This window comes from Lipotes vexillifer, unplaced genomic scaffold (assembly GCF_000442215.2).
Source record: "Lipotes vexillifer unplaced genomic scaffold, Lipotes_vexillifer_v1.1 scaffold342, whole genome shotgun sequence".
Classification (NCBI taxonomy): Eukaryota; Metazoa; Chordata; class Mammalia; order Artiodactyla; family Lipotidae; genus Lipotes; species Lipotes vexillifer.
Window position 1 is genome coordinate 2,530,152 of NW_006786802.1, and position 22,899 is coordinate 2,553,050.

General features: G+C 36.2%; 1 protein-coding gene across 1 annotated transcript in view; it reads right to left on the reverse strand.

The window, feature by feature from the left end:
• Positions 1–873: 873 nt before the first annotated feature.
• The window catches only part of CHD9 (chromodomain helicase DNA binding protein 9), a 218,186-nt gene continuing 196,160 nt past the window's right edge, over positions 874–22,899 (reverse strand). Inside the window, 9 exon segments of the mRNA XM_007459467.1 lie at positions 874–1,752; positions 4,090–4,194; positions 7,179–7,307; positions 12,463–12,684; positions 12,999–13,138; positions 17,597–17,765; positions 18,554–18,778; positions 19,526–19,686; positions 20,626–21,534. Of these exon segments, the coding sequence (XP_007459529.1) occupies positions 874–1,752; positions 4,090–4,194; positions 7,179–7,307; positions 12,463–12,684; positions 12,999–13,138; positions 17,597–17,765; positions 18,554–18,778; positions 19,526–19,686; positions 20,626–21,534 (2,939 nt within the window).

Genomic DNA, 22,899 nt, shown 5'->3' on the forward strand with positions numbered 1-22,899 from the left:
CCTTTTCTGAACCCTGGAAACAGACATCACTCATCTGAGACAATTATTTCTAATAGGAGGCCAAACTTTGAAGAGCTGAAACTAAATATGTCTAGAGGGTGCCAAAGTTACATGACACAGGATTATTTCATGACTTAATTTTACTGATTTTAAGAGTTAAGCTCAGCAAAAAGCAAGTCATATTTCTTGCCAGATTAACATGATATATAGGATGTGTTTAAAAAACCCCTGAAAACAAGTATAGAATTAGAAACGAATGTAAACTTCCTAAACTAACTCAGCTGAGGTAACAGGTAGCCAGTTAAATTGGCTGATTGGGAAACTTATTTCTTCTTTAAAACACACTTGTACCTGAATTGGAAATATCAGCAGTGCATCACAACACTAGAGCATTTTCATGTAATTAAAGCAATGGATGGTGATGTAGATTCTACAGCTTTCATGACATTCATTAGCTGCCCAAATTATTGCTGAGTTTTGATCTGTAAATTATAGGTGTCAAGGAGGCTGTAAAACTATATTCAAATTAAATCAGTAATATGCATAAAGTATTCTGTGTTCACTGCAAATATATTAAATATACAACTCTTATTGAGCATAATTTTCATAAAATTAACCCCCAACAAAATTATAATGCCTTTTGTTGTAATTTTACACCTTTATGTATTTGATAGTACATACGAGTTCAGAAACTTATGAATCTTAAGAAATATTACATGCAAAACGTCTCTGAAAGCAGTTTGCACTTCTAAACAAATAACTGAAATGTTCAGTCAGTAAGTTATTGATGCACTCAACACTGGGGTATTTACAATTAATAATTAAAGAAAACAAAATCCAAAATCAGTTCATAATTTAAGTGCAGTCTGGGAATCAGTCTTCATTACTAGAATCTGAATCCTCGGATGACGATGGTGTACTATCAGATCCAGATGAAGCATCGGCTTTCTCTGAACCCTCATCTGTGCTGTTTTCATTGAGAGGACTCGGTTCAGTTCCCCCTTTGTCTTCCTGATCTCCAACTCTGGAATCTTCTTCCTTTACTTCTACAGACTTAGACGAGCCTAAGTCACTGTTTTTATTTTTCTGTACATCAAAAGTATTGGACTGGGACAAAGTTGGAATATGAAGATTAAGGCCTGGAGTGAGAAGCATCCCTGGATAAAGTATATTAGATAGTAATAGTGGGTTAAGAGCTAACGGGTTGGCAGCTGCAGCTGCACTTAATGCAGCAGTAGAGGATGTTGAAGGAGAACTTGACACAGAGCTTTCGCCACCATTCTCTGAATTTTGGCTCTCTGTCCTTTCTTTTTTTCCTTCTAGCTCCGTAGAGTCATTTCCCTTTTTTTCTTCTGTTCCAGATTCTGTAGGCTTTGTCAGGAGTCCTCCCATGCCCAACAGATTTGGCAATCCAGTCATTCCTGACAGCAGCATGGGGAACATGGCAGCCACGTTTTTAGCTTCTCCTCCAGAAGAAAGGCCAGGAGGCATTCCCATCAGCCCTGCGGTTACTTGCAGTGACTGCAAGTTTTGTAGGTTTTGTTGTAAGGCCTGAAGAGTTGTGAGGTCCACACCTGGAAGTAATCCATTGGCTAATAAAGGATTGCCTGAAATACTGGTGGCAGTTGCAGCTGCTGCTGCCGCAGTGGCCTTTGCAATTCCACTTTTAGGCCGTCTCCCTCGCCTGCTTACTTCCTCTCTCACAACGGGACCAGTGAGAATACGTTCATACATATTTTCTGGAAGAAATCCCTAAAAAAAAAAAATCCATCAATAATAACCATTTTCAAATAAAATCAAGAGCTATTAGTTTGTGATACAAATAAGCTATTAAAAATAGGTAATCATTCATGAACTTATTCTGTATTGATATAACATAACAAATTAAGAGAGAGATAACCCAATTTCATCTTAGTATAAGTAGTGGCTTGAAACAGCTCTTTTTCTCATTTTATCTTAAGACGGCAGAAAGAGGTCTCTGGCCCTCTTTTATACTGTGAGGCATAAGTTAGTAGAATAGTTCTGGAAAACAGAAGGTCCGAAGAAATTTTTTCATGAGGGTTATTACTGCCATGCCCTTACATTTTTCACATCACCAATTGCTTTAGAAGACTAAAGAAGTGCCCCTCTTCTAATCTGGAAGAACAATAAGCAAAGGACAGAAGAAGTAAGTAAAGATTAAAATGCTTAAATTAAGTTAAATTAAAACTAAGATGCTTCATATGACTCTTTCCTGACTATCACTTTGGGAGTAAAGGAGACAGAGCCAAGCCGAAAAAGATAATCAACAGGGGGAAAAAAATCACTTGGCTCAGAACAGCAGTAGCACCTGCAGACTGGAAAGCAACAAGTCCAGGGCAATGGAGGGCAACCTATGCTACTTTCTTGAAATTCTCCCATGATTTTCTCAGGCTCAAAACTCCTAGAAGTAAAAAACAAACAAATGAACTAAAATTCCTAAAAGTTTTAGGAGTTTAGAAACACTAGACCAGCACTGTCCAATAGAAATAACGTAAGCCACATAGGTAATTTAAAATTTTCTAGTAGCCACAATAAAAAAAAGGTAAAACAGAAATACGTGACACAAATTTTAGCAATATAGTCTTTTTAACATAACAAAAACACTGTCATTTCAATATGTAATCTATGAGTATTATTGAGATATTTTATATTCATTTTACCAAACTAAGGCTTCAAAATCCAAAAACAGTGCTTCACACTTACAACACCTCCTACTCCAGACTAGCCAAATTTCAAGTGCTCAATAGCCACATGTGCCTGGTGGCTACCATTTGTGACACTGTAGCTCTAGACAGTGGTTTAAAAGACTCTCATGGGACTATTTTAAAATTTTGTTTTGAGCTGATCAACTTATTTGTTCTCTTTACAAAAGCATTAGGGTTCACTACAGAAAACACGACAACAAAAAAATACAAAGAAAACTATCATCCATAGTTTCACTGTTCAGAGATAACCACTGCTAACATTTCAGGATGTGTGCTTCCATCTTCCCCTTGTGCATATAAACAGATTTTACAATTCTCTTCACCTCTTTTCTAAAATAATAATAAAAAAAAGAATCATACTGAACATAGGTTTACTGCCTGTCTTTTTCATTTAGACACCTGTAGACATAACAGCTATTATTTATTCAGCACTTACCACATGGTTAGGCTTTGATACTCCAAGAGCTTAACTACTACCCCATTTAACAACACTGTGAACTTTTTCTCCCTTGTCATTAAATGTTCTTTTAAGATATAATTTTTAAAATAGTTGCAGTTTTTCAATATATTGATGGACCACTGGTATATTACCAATTTTTATTACTGTATTATGATGAATAACCTTACATATATATATCTTTCCCCATCTTTGTTTTCTTAATATGCCTTTTAATCAATCAATCAATCAATGAGTTAATTAATTAGGCCACGTTGTGCAGCACATGGGATCTTAATTTCCCAACCAGGGATTGAACCCATGCCCCGTGCAGTGGAAGCGCAGAGTTCTAACCACTGGACCGCCAGAGAATCCCGCCCCTGCCGCCCAATATCTTTGTTCATTGTGGTATTGCTCAAATAGTATCTTAGAGATTAAAATAAACACAAATCAGCATGTATTGATTCTGCATTCTAACTCAACAGCATCTGAGAAATTTGTAACATATTCTGCAAAACAAAAATTGTGAACTAAAAAATATCTTCACATATTCTTGGAATATTTTGTTAATTTAAAAAAATAAGTTTATTTTTGGCTGTGTTGGGTCTTCGTTGCTGCACGTGAGCTTCTCACTGTCGTGGCTTCCCTTGTTGCAGAACATCGGCTCTAGGCGCGTGGGTCTCAGTAGTTGTGGCACATGGGCTCAGTAGTTGTGGCACACGGGCTTAGGTGCTCCACAGCATGTGGGATCTTCCTGGGCCAGGGATTGAACCTGTGTCCCTTGCATTGGCAGGCAGATTCCTAACCACTGTGCCACCAGGGAAGCCCTATTTTGTTAATTCTTAACTTAAAATTTAATCTAAGTTATCATTAAATGGCATCTAATTTTAAAAATGATGTCTGAATTAGTATTTATGAAATACTCACAGACTGCTTAACAACATCTCCCCATTCAGGAGCTACTCCGTATTCTGTATTTTCTTTCAGGAACCGACATAAATCTTTCAGAGGGGGAGCAAAGGCACCTCCAACCTATAAATGAAAAACAGATTGTTAGACACTTAAAAGCACTGTTAAATATGAAGACATTTCTTGCTTTTATTCTGTGCTGTACAGAGTTTATTTTTTTTAAAACACATGTATTCGTTGAACCACTTTTGACAATCTTTATTACATTAAAAAGGACTACCACAATCCACAAGAACTATTAATATACTATATAAATGTGCTAATGTAAATTTTAAATGTTTTCCTTTCTTTTAAATTAATTAATTAATTAATTTTGGCTACATTGGGTCTTTGTTGCTGCGGGCAGGCTTTCTCTAGTTGCGGCGAGCGGGGGCTACTCTTCGTTGCGGTGCGCAGGCTTCTTACTGTGGTGGCTTCTCTTGTTGCGGAGCACGGGCTCTAGGTGTGCGGGCTTCAGTAGTTGTGGCATGCGGGCTCAGTCGTTGTGGCTTGTGGGCTCTAGAGCACAGGCTCAGTAGTTGTGGTACATGGACTTAGTTGCTCCGCAGCATGTGGGATCTTCCTGGACCAGAGATCGAACCAGTGTCCCCTGCATTGGCAGGCGGATTCTTAACCACTGTGCCACCAGGGAAGTCCCTTAAATGTTTTTTGAGTTACTGGAACAGTAAAATAAATAACTACCATTTACTGTGAAATTACTATGTTGGGTAGGCAGTGTAGCCTAGTTAAGAGTATACCCTTCGGAGTCAGACTTACCACCTACATGAACTAGGGTAAATCAGTAAATCTCTTTGAACCTCAGTTTTCTGAACTGCAAAATGGAGATAACAACACCTCCCTCATAGGGTTTTATGAAGATGAGATAATTCAAGTGCCTCAGCAAAGGTTCTGGCACATAATAAATATAAGCTATTATTATCATATTACCAACTATTGTGCTAAGGACTTTAGAGTACATAATTTTAGTACTCACTACATCCATTTGAGAATGTATTATTTCTATTTTTCAAATGAAGGAACTAAGCCTCAGAGAAGTTATACAAGTTGCCTAAAGCTAGCTAGTAAGTGTTAGGATCAGCTTTCAAACTCAGGTCTCAAAAACCCATGCACTTATCTATTATGTAAACTGATATCCTAAAAGTATAAAAATATACATATCCCTTTAAATGTTTAAATGATTTGAACCTACCAATTTAATGTTCCTTTGGAGTCTAAGATACTTCTTGAATAATTACTTTTTCCACACCTTTTTGAATGAATACATACTATATCTTGTTAGGATATAAACAGGGTTTAATATGGCCAGTTATAATACCTATAGGTATTCTTATCTAGTATTTCCTATAGTCCTTACTTAGCCTCTCAAGTTTCTGTTGCCATCTCCTTTTTATTATGACCTTCATTAAGCTCCAGTTTAAACTGGAGGCCCTCTGTATGGTTTATGGGGATTCAGCAAGTGGATCTTTTCCTTAGTAACTGATCAATCCTCAAGTCTGTACTCTAGAAACTCAGAACAGTAAAGAAATCTACAAACTAAAGGAAATGAACAGGACTTTTATCAGGTTACAACAATGAAAAATAAAATTTAGGGTGTTTAATGTTAAACCTAACAAGTAAAAATTTAAAAAATGGTTCCATTACCTTAAAACTGGCTAAGAGAAATTTATTCCTATCTAGAAATGCTAATTTCATTATAAGATGAAGTGCAAAGATTTGTAACACAATCTATGCAAGCATAAAATTAAGTAAAATGCAACTAAAATGTCATCTTGTTCTTCCCCTAATACATCTATGTCATCACTTTAAAGCACTAACAAAAGCTGAATAAACTATCTCTACAAAATTGGGGAAAAAATCAGTATAAATTTTAATGAGTTAGTGCATACGATAATATTAAGACAATTGTTATTTTAAAAGTAGTTTTCTTCCAATTTCAATATTTCTTCTGAGAAAGTAAAATGATTTCATGTATTTTTATACTAGCAGTGAGGTCATTTAACAGAGAGCAAGACAGAACTAGGGAAATTAATGTGACCTATGTAGGGCAATTTAATTTGTGAGTGAAGGAACTCAATGAGAAATTTGCTGTTTTTACTCTGAGGCCATTTCTTCTCTCTTACTTATTTTGTTGCTTGCTCATCAGCATAGAAAATAATAAAAATGTCAAAGCTATCAATTTACAAAAGGGTGCCACAAGTGTTCTATCATTTACTTTAGGAGGTAAAAGAGACATATACCAATCCAAACATAAAACAGACACAATTTGGGGAAACAAATGTTGAGCCACATTTGGTTCAGAAATAGACTTTGGAAAAACCTGACTGTTACCATTCATCAATCAATAAAGCAAGAAGGTAAACACAGGGATACTATTAGTGTATGAGGTACCTTTGTTTAAGACATTTTATTTCTATCTATCAGAAAATTATGTAATATGCCCATTTTGATAGAACGAGACACTTAACAGCCAAATGATGGAAAATCACGTGATAAATACATAAATCTATAATGGCCATGATGAGAACCGTGTCCCCTTTCAAGTTTCTCGACTTCTGCACTACAGACACTTTGGACTGGTGTTGTAGGGGTTGGCCCCTGTGCTGCAGGAGGTGTAGCAGCATTCCGGGCCTCTATCCACTAGATGCCGCTAGCATCCTTCCCCTGCTCACCACCTCCCCAACACCCACCTCCTTACTCCAAAGTTGTGACTACCGAAGATGTCTCCAGACGCTGCTAAATGTCCCCCGGAGGACAAAGTTGCCCCCTTTTGAGAACTACTGACTTACATGTAGTGCTCTTGCTCAGGGTCACTGCTTAGGCACAGATAATGTAAACTAACTTGCTTGTTTCATTCAACAGCTTAGACAAAGATGTGAGATTTGAAATCAGACTGCGTAAAATTGTAGTCCATGTCCTTTCCCGCAAGTCTTCTACATTTAACCCAGCCAGGTCCAGGTCTGTTAGAAAATACTGCATGACGAAGTAGTGCTCTAGAGATCTCTCAGCAGTGAATCAACGTGAAAAATTAACAACAAATACATAAATACCTTTCTGGCATTTCTTCTGTTAATCAGCTGAACACGTTCTTCTCCAGTGAGACTATTCACATCTAGTTTATTGGGGTTTCTGCAACGATGCCTTTTTTGCTTGGGTCTCCCCTCATGGAGCTGCATTCTCTAAAATACATGGACAAAGGAATGGCTTGAAAATCTGTGCAACTAGTACAAATAAGCAGATCCAAGAAATTTAGTCATAGAAAATTGAAGATATGTTATAGGTAAGATATATTAATACAGTTGACCCTTGAATAGCATGGGTCTGAACTGTGCAGGCTCACTCATATGTGGATTTTCTTCAATAAATACGTACCACAGGACTACACGATCCATGGTTGACTGCACCCAGGGATGTGGAACTGAGGACACGCAGGGCTAACTGTAAAGTCATACTCAAATGTTTGGCTGTGGGGGTGGCATGCATCAGTATCTCTGACCCCCATACTGTCCAAGGGTCAACTGTTTATATTATATATTGAAGATTTATATTATATCATATATATTCTACCACATATCTTCAATATATCATATTAAAGAATTTACCCCATAGCTATATGCTAAAAATATTTTTATATTTATTAATAAAAATGCTGAATAAGACAATGTTACATGAACCTTTCCCTCAAATTATATATTTAAACAATTATTCAAGGCAATTATTAATAATGATCAGTATTATCTTTCTGTATGAAAGTAGGCTCCTGAAATGAGGAGGACATTGCTAGTTCTTTCCTTAAATGCCCTCAAAGATCACTGTACTTCTAGAGTGTTACTTGAAGGAGTTATCAATAATGCTGGAAGAGCTTCCTCTTTACATTTTCTCCTGATGAATTTCACCTGAAACATCAGATTTTTCTCAGCGCTCTGATAGCATTTATATGTGTACTAGTGGCTTTCATTTCTCTTCATCTCACTAATAAACTTTCTTATCTCTTTTCACATAATCCTCACAATACTCAAAGATATTATTCTTTTTTTTAAAAAATGTGTTCATTTATTTTGGCTGCTTTGGGTCTTCATTGCGGCGTGCAGGCTCTAGAGTGCGTGGGTGGGATGTACAGCATGCGGGCTCAGTAGTTGCGGTGCGCAGGATCTCTAGTTGCGGTATGTGGGATCTTAGTTGCCCGACCAGGGATCAAACGCGGGCCCCCCTGCGTTGGGAGCACAGAGTCTTCAGCACTCGACCACCAGGGAAGTCCCCAAAGATATTATTCTTATTTTACAAATGGGAATCAAGGCTCAGAGAAGATACCTTCCTCAAGGTCATGCAGCTAGCAGGTGGCAATAAAAACTCTTTCTATCAAACCATGCTGCTCACCTCTGTTAACAACTGTTAACAAAGTAGGGCTTGATGTCTGTAGTCATTTCTAAACAATTAGAAATTCCAACAGACTAAAGCTTAAACTCTTCAGCATGGCATACCAGTCCCATCACAGCCTGGACTGAATTCACCTTTTCTATCCAATTACCCCACTCATTCCCTCACATACTCTGGAATATCAGATTAGTCACTGTTTTATGACTATATATCCTTTTTAGACTCTCTTCATAATTGTTCTATAATGCCTAGAGTATCCTCCTCTTATCCTGCCTAGAATAAGTAGGCATTTGACCAGTATTAACCTGGTCAAATGCCTACTTATTCTTTTATCATCCACCAGTCATATGTCAGCTCTATTTTCTATCTTTTCCCAGATACTTTGCCTGGGCAGAGTAATTATTCTTTTATCAGTTTCCATGGCAGTTTATACATACCACTGGTATAGTACATATACCATGTTATGATCATTTTGTTGTAGAGTTATCACAGCAAAGTGTGAGATCCAAGATACCATTAATGTAAAGTGCCCCTGGGATATCATACCAGTTGTTATCTTGTATTCTGTACTCCAACAAATGCTACTTATAACAATGTTTTAAAATCTTAATAATAAAGTTATATAAAAAATGAGGACAAAAGGTTTATTTGCAGGGAAAATGATAAACTGCTGTAAGTTAAAAAAAAAAAAGTAATAGAGATTCCTTTGCAGTGTTAAAGAGAAAGGTATGACAATCTTCAGAGACTAGAGTACAACTGCCACGAGGGCAAGAACTTTATATTGTTCACTGTTTTAGCCTAAATCCCTTTAAATAGTAACTAGCACATAATAGTTGCTCAATAAAAACTTACTGACTGAATAAATGGTATTTTCTAACATGTTAATAAGTATAGGGTTAAACTAACAATTCTCATTATTTTTAGAATTGCAATACTCATTTTATGATTGCTCACCTTACTGACAACCCTTCCCCTCATAATTACAAGAGATGTATTTGGTGCTTTTTTTTTTAAATCAAAAGAATTAAGAGAAAGTTTGAGAATTTGTGGCATCTTTTGAAAAAATTAGGGATATGAAAGGCATTCAAAAGCCAAGACTGAGGCTATTTTAGACTATCAGGTTATCTCTTGAGGACAATAATAGCAATGTAAAATATTAAACTAAATATATATTACAGATACAAGTATATAAAAATATATATTACAGTCACATTCTAGGGACTGGAGCTTTTGTGGTTCTTTTGCATGAAAAAATAAGGTAATGAATTTTTTTCCTGTTAATAAAATAACAATCACTTTACCTTTATATAGCACGTTTTAGTCTCCAAAAGACTTTCATTTTTAATTTTTTAAATCACTGACTCAGTAAATATTTACAAGGAGCTAGATACCATCCTCTGCAGCATGAATTACGTGCTAAGTCCTGGGGATACAAGGTGAATAGGACAGCCCTTAAGAAGTTCATGGAGGGGGCTTCCCGGTGGCGCAGTGGTTGAGAATCTGCCTGCTAATGCAGGGGACACGGGTTTGAGCCCTGGTCTGGGAAGATCCCACACGCCGCGGAGCAACTAGGCCCGTGAGCCACAACTACTGAGCCTGTGCGTCTGGAGCCTGTGCTCCGCAACAACAGAGGTCGCGATAGTGAGAGGCCCGCGCACTGCGATGAAGAGTGGCCCCCGCTTGCCACAACTAGAGAAAGCCCTGGCACAGAAACGAAGACCCAACACAGCAAAAATAAAAATAAATAAATTAATAAACTCCTACCCCCAACATCTTAAAAAAAAAAAAAGAAGAAGTTCATGGGGTAGGGGACGACGTCAATGGGTTATCCAATTAATCTTCATAATGGAAGCAGATAGAACAAACCCACTACCTTCATTGTACAGAGGATATGCCATTACTCTTTTACCTTCTAAAATATATAGAAACATCAAGGGAGACTGATACAAAATTTGGTACATCAGTATCTGACAGAAAAGCATTACAAACTTAAATAATAGATTTCTATGAGTAAGAAAGACATATGCCCATAAGATAGTGAGTAGAAAGTATTTCAGAGAAAAAGAAAAATGCAAATTAATATATGTGTTCTCCTCTTTGACTAATATAAACCATGCATCTGACGAGAACCAGAAGGTGTATTCTTATGAGATCTTAAGTGTAGCAGTTTCGACAGTGGATTTAAGACTTATTAGCTGTGTGGCCTTGCACTATTTATTGGGTTGGCCAAAAGGTTCATTTGGTGTTTTCCATAAGATGGCTCTAGTAGCACTTAGTTGTCTTTAACTTCACTCAAAACAATTTCGTTAGACTGTACTGTGACAGCTGTCATATCAGCGTGCATTAAAAAAAAAAACATCAAAATTGGTGAATTTTTGCGTAGCCATTTTAATACTGAAGGTGGAAGAGAAAAGCAACATTTTCGGCATATTAAGCTTTATTATTTCAAGAAAGGTAAAAACACAACCGAAACACAAAAACAGATTTGTGCAGTATATGGAGAAAGGGCTGTGAGTGATCGAACGTGTCAAAAGTGGTTTGCAAAGTTTCGTGCCGGAGATTTCTCGCTGGATGCTGCTCCATGGTCGGGTAGACCAGTTGAAATTGATAGTGATCACATTGAGACATTAACTGAGAACAATCAACATTATACCACACGGGAGACAGCGGACATAACTCAAAATATCCAAATCAAGCGTTGAAAATCATTTGCACCAGCTTGGTTATGTGAATCGCTTTGATGTTTGGGTTCCATGTAAGTTAAGCGGAAAAAACCCTTCTTGATCATATTTCCGCATGTGATTCTCTACTTAAACGTAATGAAAACGTTCTGTTTTAAAACAAATTGTGACAGGAGATGAAAAATGGATACTGTACAACAATGTGGAACAGAAGAGATCGTGGGGCAAGCGAAATGAACCACCACCAACCACACCAAAGGCTGGTCTTCATCCAAAGAAGGTGATGCTGTGTATATGGTGGGATTGGAAGGGAGTCCTCTATTATGAGCTCCTTCCGGAAAACCAAACGATTAATTCCAACAAGTACTGCTCCCAGTTAGAACAACTGAAAGCAGCACTCAATGAAAAGTGTTCGGAATTAGTCAACAGAAAGCACATAATCTTCCATCAGGATAATGCAAGACCGCGTGTTTATTTGATGACCAGGCAAAAACTGTTGAAGCTTGCTGGGAAGTTCTGATTCATCCACCATATTCACCAGACATTGCATCTTCAGATTTCCATTTATTTTGGTCTTTGCAAAATTCTCTTAATGGAAAAAAATTTCAATTCCTTGGAAGACTATAAAAGGCACCTGGAAGAATTCTTTGCTCAACAAGATAAAAAGTTTTGGGAAGACGGAATTATGAAGTTGCCTGAAAAATGGCAGAAGGTAGTGGAACAAAATGGTGAATATGTTGTTAAATAAAGTTCTTGGTGAAAATGAAAAATGTGTCTTTTATTTTTACTTAAAAACCGAAGGCACTTTTTGGCCAACCCAATATTTAAAATTTCAGTATTTCCATTTCTTTATAAAGTTATAATGATGCCATTCTGATAAAGTTAGGGGGTGTTAAATTAGGTAATCCATGCTAAGTATAAAGCCAGGCACACAGCTAAGTCTCAATAAATGTTTACTATGATCATTTTTATTATAAAACAAACTATTTGTGGGAAAAGATTGCAAGTTTTGTAACTTTACAATATTCATTGGGTCTATGATAGTACTCTGTATATGAGAGGTGATTTTTATTACTTTAACACTTATTGAATGCAGAATGGAAAAATGGAAAATGATATTGTATTGTATCATGGGAAAGACAGTCATTATTTTTTTCTGCTAATTTTCCTAAATCTTGGGCAGAACACATAAGTGGGTGAGAATTTATGCTTCATCATTATAGGTGTGACCAATCATAGAAGTAAAATATACCAAGTTTTATAAGGCATCACCTACAGGAATAAAAGCTCCTAAATCTTCCACATAACCTGGGTGCTCCTTAAGCCATTTTTCCAAATCCTTTCTCTTCGGTGCATCATCGCCTGCAAGTCTTGTCCCATCTTTAAGATTAATAACTGGAACGGGACTTTCTGTATCAGGAATTCCTTGAGGTTGAGTATAGGACAGTGCTGGATTTATCCCTGTAGAAATCTGTGAGGTGGTTAAGCCTAAAGTAACCTGTAGAAAAACATCAAATGACAATTTTATTTCCATGCTTTAGCATTCTGATTTTGCTCCAATGAAGCAATTCTTTTTGAAGAGGAAAAAAAAAGTTGTTTAAAGTTCTGCTAAATCTTTCAAATTTAAAATTTTCATGAATCTTGGCCAGTGCTGGATTCTACTGAGATACAATCTAAAGCTATATAGTATACTCCTAATTTTCTAATTATCTTTATTATTCTACAAAACATTCACAAACAGCAATATGTATATTTACTAGAATTGAATTTTGGACTCAAGGATCAGTAGTTTTTAAGCATTACTTTACTTACATGATTAGGTGGTTTATTTCTGTTGAAAAAGAGGATGTCAACACCTTCTACATTCTTCCTCCTTCCCCGCCTTTTTTTGACTACAGGCTGGTTGTCTAATAAAACTCCATTGGCACCAAGGGCTGATTGAATGGGAGTACCTAACAAATTAAAAATGCAAAGGAGTGATAAAAATCTAGTTCTTAAATTAAACGTAATTACTTTTCTAAATACATAGACATTTTGGGGGGTTGGGGAGGGATGGAGTGGAAGTTTGAGATTAGCAGATACAAACTATTATATAGAGAATGGATAAACAACAAGGTCCTACTGTATAGCACAAGGAACTATATTCAATATCCTGTGATAAACCATAATGGAAAAGAATATGAAAAAGAATGTATATATATGTATAACTGAATCACTTTGTTGTATAGCAGAGATATAACATTGTAAATTAACTATACTCCAATAGAATAGAATAAAATAAATAACTAATGCTTGTAATGATACTCATGATCAAAGAAAAAGTTTATTTAAAAAAATACATAGAAATTTAGTTCTTATTTTACAAGCAGTCAGACAAAATCAAGCAATTCTTGGATTAAAAATACCACCTCATTTCTCATTTAAAAACCAGGAGAATTGTAATCTAGGTCTCTTTCAAGTTTTGACTTGTCTCCTCAAATTCTTCCCCTGGATAGTCACACATCTTTTCTTTTGTCCCCTTTTCGAGGAAGAACCATGCCTTTCTCATGTACAAGACAAACCTTTCCCCCTTTTTTGAACCCATTAATTCCTACTTTTTCTAAAAGTTTATCATTTATCTTTGTTTTTTTGTGCCAAAATATCTTACTCTACATTAGATTCTTATCAACTTAAAAACATGGCCCAACTCAAATAAAAAATAAACTTCTTTCGGCTTTTTCATAACTTTCAAAACTTTTGAAAAGTTGGTTGGTTGCTATTATGCTCCCCTTTCTCACAACAAACTCACTCCTCAATTTCCCACAGTCCACTCCTGCCCCAGCCTATTTAAGGTATTTTCTTTAAGACCACCACTGTTTCTTGCCAAATTAAACTGACCCTTCTCACTCTTCATTTCAGTAGGCACTCACTAAAGAATGTTTGTAAGAGGTATGAATGAAACAGTTCCATGCATTCATTTTTTTCCTAATAAATAAATACACATTTATCAAACAGCTATGTACAAAGCACTATGATGATTCAAAGGTAAGACACAGCTCCTGTCCTTAAAGAGTACGTAATCTAGAACACTCTTATAAAAGAAAATATTAATAATGAGATGTTTGCTTAAAATGGTTCACAGTTTGTAGCGAGAAATGCATTTTCAATCATTCAAGGAGAATTTTTGACTAAGTCCTGTGTAGCCCTAAAAGACATTTCCCTTTGGTTGGCTGTGTAATCTTATGGAAGTCACTCTCCTCACATCTCAGTTACAAAAAATACCTTAATTCATAATTAGTAAGGAATAACTAATTACAATGAATAAAAATTATTCTTGCATATGAAAGCACTGAGGAATGTGATATAACATTATTAAAAAAGAACAGTGTTCATTATTTCATTAAAATCAGATTAACAAAATATTATGAATATTTGAAAATACTTTCAGTATAGTACATTTTAACTGTAATAATAGAATAACTTTCCTAAAATATTACTTTTAAAAGTACTATTCTGTTTTATAAGAACTTCTCATGGCTTCCTATTCTAGTATGAATGAAATGCCTTACATCAAGCCTCATTCCTGCCTGATCACCAACCCAATCCCCTCCCCAGCTCACTTTTTGATGTTGCCCATAATCTAGATTTACCTTTGCTAAGCAGTCTCTGACCTTATACAAATATCTCTCCAGTAAGAATTTAAACAGTAGCTAGGTCAGTCTTATCCTAAAACCATACAATTTCCCCAACATCAAGTGTCTGGTTCATGCTATTCCCTGACTCTCTCTCAATGTCATTTTCCAGAAAAACCATTATCTAATCTTCCCCTTATAAATTCTGTTCAATTCTGCCTCTTCCACAGGACTCTGCCTAAGTCTCTAGACAGCAGTGACTTCTCCCTTTTCCAGTATTTGTTAACTATAATGCTGTGTAGCAAGATACATTATCTTGTTTTTAACGTATTGTCTAATATTTTAACATGTAGGTCTAGTCTACCAAGCAACTGAAAGGCAGAGACTGTCTTAAGTTTCTTTTACTTTCCCTTTACTGCTATCCCAGTGCTATATAAAAAGAAAAGTACTTAATACAATTATCTATGGAAAAACATTAGTATACACACCAAATTATGTACTTATAAACAAATCCTATTTGATCATTTACAAACATATCCAATTTGGCAAATTATATACTCCCTTGACTTCTTTCATTTTTTAAAACAACAACAAACCCAGCTACCTTGACTTCTTTTTGAGAGTGATTTTAATAAACATTACTGATTTATTTTAACCTAGAATCCAAAATGGAAAATTTAACCTAGTCTACTCTATAAAGCCTGTGTTGTCTTTATCTTAGATGTAATTACAACAATATTAAAAATACCTTCTTTCTATTGAATGCCTACTAGGTGCCATACTCTGGACTAGGTTTTACAAATGTTTTCTTAAATTACCAAAAACAAAACAAACAAAACACAGAGGTATTAAGCCCATTTTATAAATGTGATCAGAAACATTATGTCTCAGGCCCAATGTCACAACAGTGGTAAATGACAGAATTCAAATCCAGGCTGTTTGGCTCTACCATCTTTTGTGTACTATTCCAGGTGGTTTCTGGAATAGGCTCTTTAGTTTTGTCCTCTTATAATTTATGCTATTTTACTGTCCTTCATTAATTAATTTACATTATATGATGTATCTTCACTCAAAGCTTTTAGATAGAATTCGGGGGTGCCCATACAAACATAAAAATGGCTTAATATGAAGAATTATAATAGCAGTTGTTGAGCATCTAATTCTAAAACCTAATTTTAACATCTGTTTAGCATCTAATTATGTGCCAATTTCCATACTAGTCACTTTACATATATTATTTAATCCACCTAACAATGCTACCTCTCCGTTGACCCCAACTCCTCACTTCGCGAACAAGAAAAGGTTAGCAGGTTTCCTAAGAGTCATGTAGGAAGACAGAGCTAGATTTCACATTTACAGGGACTTCTCTGGTGGTCCAGTGGTTAAGACTCCGATCTCCCAATACAGGGGGCAAGGGATCAATCCCCCGCTGGGGAACTAAGATCCCACATGCCACATGGCTCGGCCAAAAACAAAAACAGATTTCACATGTGCAATTATCAAGATGGATGAGATACAATTCTTAGATAATTCTATCTAGTTTTAATGTTTGAGGCTTTTTAATATTTGGTATAGGTGCAAATTAGTGTTATAATTACTACTGATACTATTAAAACAGTATTATTTACCAAAGAATTACTTATAGGCAAAGACTGTACAATCTTCAGCTGCAACAGCAGTAAAATGTTCAGATGATAGATGTATCAATCCCACCTTATAGAGTTATGGACTTATCAAGGTACAAGCAGTGGTATTATTAAACCCACTTAGGTTGGGCAAAAAAGCCCAGAGCTTATCTTCCCCATCTCTTCCCATTTTCTCATGAAAAAAAGAGCTCCTTGCCATTGTAAATCACAATTTGGGGGATTTATACTTCAGTAAGAGAACTGTGGCTCATTCATACGTGTCTAAAAGTCCAGTAATTGGAGACTTACACTGAATGGTTAATGAAACCATAAGAGACAAAAGTAAGTCTGATGACTCTAATTTATAATTTAATTATAATTTATAATTAGAAAGCGGTAAGAGCAGCAACTGGAAACAGCAATCAATTTAACACCTATAATAAAGCACTATTTTCCCAAACTTCAGGAATTCCACACGTTGTACATAGGCACTGGAGTTTTGAAATGTTTACAAGTTATTGTATGGCAAACGAATTTAGTAGAATACTGAAATAGAGTCCTTAGCCTTATGTATATGGAGGTATAAAGGAAATTCCAGTCACTTACCTGCTTTTAATTGAAAAGTTACATTTTTTACGATTAGTATGCTGTGCTCCATACATTTTAAGACTCAGCTGCCCTTAACTAAAATTATCAGTTCTTGACAGCATACTTGAAGAGGGACACAGAAAAAATTAAAGTACAACTAGATACATAAAAAAACTGCTTATGGATGGATTCCTCAGTGCCTAGAGAGCACAGAACACAGGGCACCAGTTCAGTATTCAATAAATACTTGTTGATTCAAATAGTCAAAAGGTTAGTACAAAATATCGTCCCAAGGGGAGATATGATCATTGTTTTCCAAATGTTAAGATTATCATGCAGACATAGGACTACGTTAATTCTCTGAGGCCTTTGAAGACAGAACTTCAGTCACTGAGAAGAACCAATTGCAGGCAAAGTTTGCTTCCAAATAAGAAGAAATTTTGTGATAATTAGAGCTTTCTAATAATGAGAGGGCTGTTTAAAGTAGTAACAATCTGGTTCTTGTAAGTATCCTATGAGTAAGTAAAAAAGGATTTGCAAATGATGGACTATTTCATGCTGAGGCAATGATTACTAGCATATTCACCTGATACTGGCATGGATTTTGGAAAACTGGTGAGGCTGGTCTCTGACGCACCTTGAAGGTCCCGAAGTCGAGTGAGGTACTGCTGCTGCCCTAGAGCACCATCTTCACTGTCCAACGGCCTTCTCTGAGCAAGCCCTTGCTTCTGAAATGTCAACTTCAAACCACCTTCCTGTTAAACAAACACCATTAATAAGAAAGAAATGATTAAAAAAAAAAACTCGTAGTATATTGAGAGAAATCTTTTACTTAGAAAAAGTGAGGTTAAAAACCCTGAAAAGTTAATCATGTTCTCTTATTCATACATCAATTGGAGAAAAACATTTAATCAATTTCTATAATGAATATTAAAATTTCTATCTTAAATGAAAAACATCCAGGTATTACATATACTTTTCTGAGCAAAAACAGAGCTTTTCATGTGACTAGCACATTGTAACCCTTTCAGCTTCTGACCTATGTCTCTGTGTACACTATTCACATGACATATTAGAAGATATTACCCATGTTTTAGACACTGAGTAATCAATTTAGCTTCAAAAATCATACTGAACAATGAAATGTTACTGATAACAGGGCATGCTAAATGTTTAAAACAGGAAGTGCACTGACATACCATGTGAATACTATATAAAAGAACCAAACAATAAGAAATTGTCAGACTGTTTAAGAAAGCATCTTGATCTGCAGAAGGACTATTTTCAGAAGTATAGGTAGAAAAACATATTTAATGATGATTCCTCTAGTAGAATATTCAAGTTTAATAACCTGGATATCTAAAAGAAAACAATCCAAATGCCAGAGAACAAGTATGTGAAGGAAGTAAGAGTAAGAGCAGGCAGCCATTTGCAGGAAAAGCATGCTGCACACCGCAATCGCAATCAGGTCCTAGGGCAATAAAAATAAACATACGTCTTTGATTTTCACTGTAAACTCCTTTTCTCGTACATGCTTCTTCACCTTTGACATCTGTGTTGACTGATCGTGTTCTTCTTTAACGCCAGCACCTGCAGGAGTGGGCACGCTGGGCTCGCTATATTCTGTAGCTGCGCCAGAGCTGTCCAGCAGCTTTGTGGTATAGAAAGAAGCCACTGCATTGGCATCATAACTTCTTCTAGCTGAAGGCCACTTCCCTTTCAGGACTGTTTGACAAATACTGTCCAACCGGTTGATCATCACACGGTCCTGGAAAAGCATGAACATCAAAGGATAATTTTAATAACTGAGTCAGAACTTTGGGGATCACAGCCTTGATGGATTTAACCCTGGTACAACATATGTGTATTTGGTATGCATACATATTCTCACATACATTTATATTTCTATACAAATTCCCATTGGTGACATTAAAAGATATTATACTATAAAAATATTTTTCTGTTCTTTTGTTTTTATAAGAGTAACACAGGTTCCTTGCAAAAAGTTCAAACAACTCAGAAGTATACAGAAGAGTAAAGAGTTCTCTCCTCTCCCATTTATTTCCCAGCCTCACTCCTAAAGGTAAGTACTCTTCTACTAGCCTAGTCACATACTGGAAGAAGAACTGTCTTAATCCAATCTGAACTTCCACCACTGTATGTACACGTACTTAAATGAACCTTTGTTCTAGGTCACAACTGGCTTGGTAAATTTCTTCAAGAAGACCCACTTAAAAGCACTTAATTCATAAAGTAGCACCTGAATACTAACTTGTATGTGAACATAAGCATTCATTACCTTTTCTTCTAAATATTCTAAGGTTATAATGAGAAACACATACATTTAAGTAGACCAAATTTACTTGACAGTAATATTTGATACTTTTAATGCTAACACCAAAATGTCATTCCACATATAAGTGACCTTTTTTTTTACTACATAATATCTATCATTAAAGAAATATAGAAAAATACTCAAAAAATGACCTATTCCAGCAAGAAATTACTCATTTACCTTTGGCCAGTATGAAGCTGCCAGCATGTATCCACCTTGTAGGATGTAAGCAGACTCTGGGGTCCCGTTGTTCATCTGGAAACTATCCTGGGTCTCATCCTGGGTAGTGCTCAGTGATGCGACACTCTCTTCATCATAGGCTTTCACGTGAGGGGTACCTTCTGCTAAGAATAATTATAACCAATTATAACTGTTTTAAAAAAGACTGCATAACACAATTTTATGTATACTTTTCAAATCCTATATAATTATTGAGATATATTTGAAAATGAAAAGTTAGAAGTAAAAAAAAATTCACCTAGAATACAATAAAGTACTCATTATTTTTAAAATTGAAACAAAAGCATAATAAGTGGCATAAAGGAGTTTGAGGAAAAAAGGGTTAACAAAACATCCCTTTCTGCATGAAAATTTGACCCATGGTTAACACTCTAGGTCTGTTTCCCTGGAAATACATAAACTCCTGATTGGTAAACTGTATCTGGACTGGGAGGACACAAATATTGCTGGGGAGGCTATCACTCTCTAAAGAGGGGACTCTCATAATTGGGCATGTCCCTTGTGGTAACCCTGAAAGTCATGCTTCTGGAGTTGTTACAGGAGATTCTCACTCTTGTGGGTATCACAGTGGCTCCTGTGTCCACCTGATGTTGACTCATTTCCTGAGCTGTTAGACTGCTATAAGGACACCCGCAGAAGAGGACCACCTAACACTACCGACAGGCTGAAGTTCCTATGCTAGACTTTTCTAAGTAGGGCCTATGATACTCTTGTAAGTCGGACTGGTGGCTGTTATAAAATATTACCTTTATCTGTTCACTGATCAACTTGTTCCAGGCAAGATGTAATACTAAATTTAAGGCCATCACAAAGTAATAAAATTACTGTGCCAAGTCGCTAATCCGGTTTGACTAACCCATTTTGCAATGTGAATATTGAATACGGAGTAAGAACCAGGAATTTAGTTGCGTTTTCAGTAGTCCTTCTCTAAGAAAATCTGTACACATAAAATTTAAATATGCTTAAGTGAGCCAAGTCAATTCTTTTCATTTTCATGTGAAATGCTGTCTTAAAATAGCAAAAGCACTTTATGCATATACCTCGCTTTTGGACTTCCTCTTCTTCACTGTCACTTTCTTCTGATGAAGATGAGGAGGATGATGAGGAAGAGGAGGACGAGGATGAGGATGAAGATGATGCTGAAGAACAAGAGGAGGAAGAAGAAGAGCTAGAGCCTGATCGAGAGTGGGAACAAGAAGAAGAGGAAGACGAGGAAGAAGATGATCTGGAAGAACAGGACGATCTCTCAGAATCAGAGTCAGAATCAGAACTAGACTCTGATCCTCTCTTGTGGACTCGCTGCTTCTTAGAAGCTGGGTTTGGAGTTAGAGGCTCTGTTCTGGCTGCAACCATGCGTCTGTCTGTTTCACCTTTTCCACCAGATTTCTGGTCTCCAGTAGCCTGTGGTAAAACACCATTCTTTGGACTTACAGGCTCAGACTTTATTAGTGTCCTGGTTTCCTCAGAAGTCATAGATTCTTCTTCAGAAAACTGAGGCTCCTCTTTAAGGTTTTCACTTTTAACTTTCACATCCTCTAGAATAATACCTTTAGGATCTAGGAGCCTAGGTAGAGAGGTAAGAGGAGAAGCAGAAAGTGCTACTTGATATTGCTGTAAAAGTGGGGTAGAAGTCCTTGAATGAGCCATCTTACTTTGACTGTAGTTCCTTTGAGCTGCCATAAATGAGAGTTCAGGATCACGAAGAATGTGATAGTCTGTTCGGCTCACCCCGTGTTTAGCAGCTCCAATGAGCAAGTCCCTATCATGAGGGCCACACTCCCACCAGACTGGTAAGTCTGGATTTGGATGGCAAAGCTTCAAGCGCTCAAACAACTGTGGATGTCGGAGGGCCTGTTCCCTTACTTTCCTTAGAAGTTCAATGCGATATAAAGTCCTAGAAGCACGTTCTTCTGTGATTGGCTGGATAAAAATATTTGGATCCACCAATTCTACATTGAAACAAGAACAAACATATTACACTCAAAGATACTTCATTATAGATTTAAAACAAATAAAGCAACTTCTAAAATGCACCTCTACTCAATATCATTGTATACTTTCCAGAATTTCTTTTTAACATTTTTAAATGAGGAGAAATATAAATTTTAGAAAGAAGTACTAAAAATCATGTAACATATAACACTGGATCTACAGAAAGTTAAGTAAAACACTGGAGGTGTGTTAATATAACTAGGAAGTTACTTTTAAGAAATTCCCTATGAGCTAATGTCATACTATTATGTGTTTTAAAGAGAAAAGCACTCAAATTCATTTATAAATACAAATTAAAACTGTTAAATCAACGCCCCATAAGCAAACTTAAGTCCACATATCCTTAACTGCACCGAGGTAACTCAGGGCATTACAGTGAACTCACAGGGACAACAAAGGCTTTCTTAAAATTTGATGGAAACATGGGAATAATTGTCAAACAGTGTATGAACTACCAGCGTGAGATAGTTCAGTTTTAACATCAGACCATACTCTGTTCCTTTTGATGAGGTCTTATCTTTGTGAGCAGAGATACTGGCAGTTGAGAAGTACTCAAAAAAAGATAGAGGCTTGTTGAAATAATGTAGAGACCACCTGAAGGAGTTACTAATGGCCAAATGTGGAACAATTTGAACATCAAAATGAATTCTGATAGTACTGGATTATAACCTACAGAATAAAAAATAAATACCCACATAAAAATACTAATATGAATAAATAATTAAGTAGGGACAAGGAACAGCTTTTCCTTGCAGGAGAACTGCATAGTAAAAACTGTTGCAGAAAAGATCTACTGATGGTTACTGAAATCAATGGGTGAAAGTTTGAGTAGAACAGGATTTGTGTTGTCTCGAAGTATCTTCTTAAGATATCTGTTAACTACAGGGGAGAAGATAACAATTTTACACTGGAAAAATGCAGCATAAACTAGCTAATCCAAAGAATCAAGGGCAACATCATCAGTAATAAGACATAATGACATCATGGACCCCTTGACATTACATTCCAAGAAGGACACAACATCATTTCTGAGGTATTCTTGCAAAAAAAGGCATAGCCTCAATCCAATTGTGTGAAAACACAAGACAAATCCAAATTGAGGGGTTTATAGCAAAACTGATCAAAGGTATCAAGGTCATTAAAGAAAACAACAACAACAACCCCAAAACTGAGGAACTGTTACAGACTGCAGGAGGCTAAGGAGAAAGAACACCAAATACAATGTGGGCTCCTGGAACAAAAAAGGCCATCAGTAGAAAAACTAGTAAGATTTGAATAGGTATTTAGCATGGTACTGTACTATTGGGCTAATAATTATACTA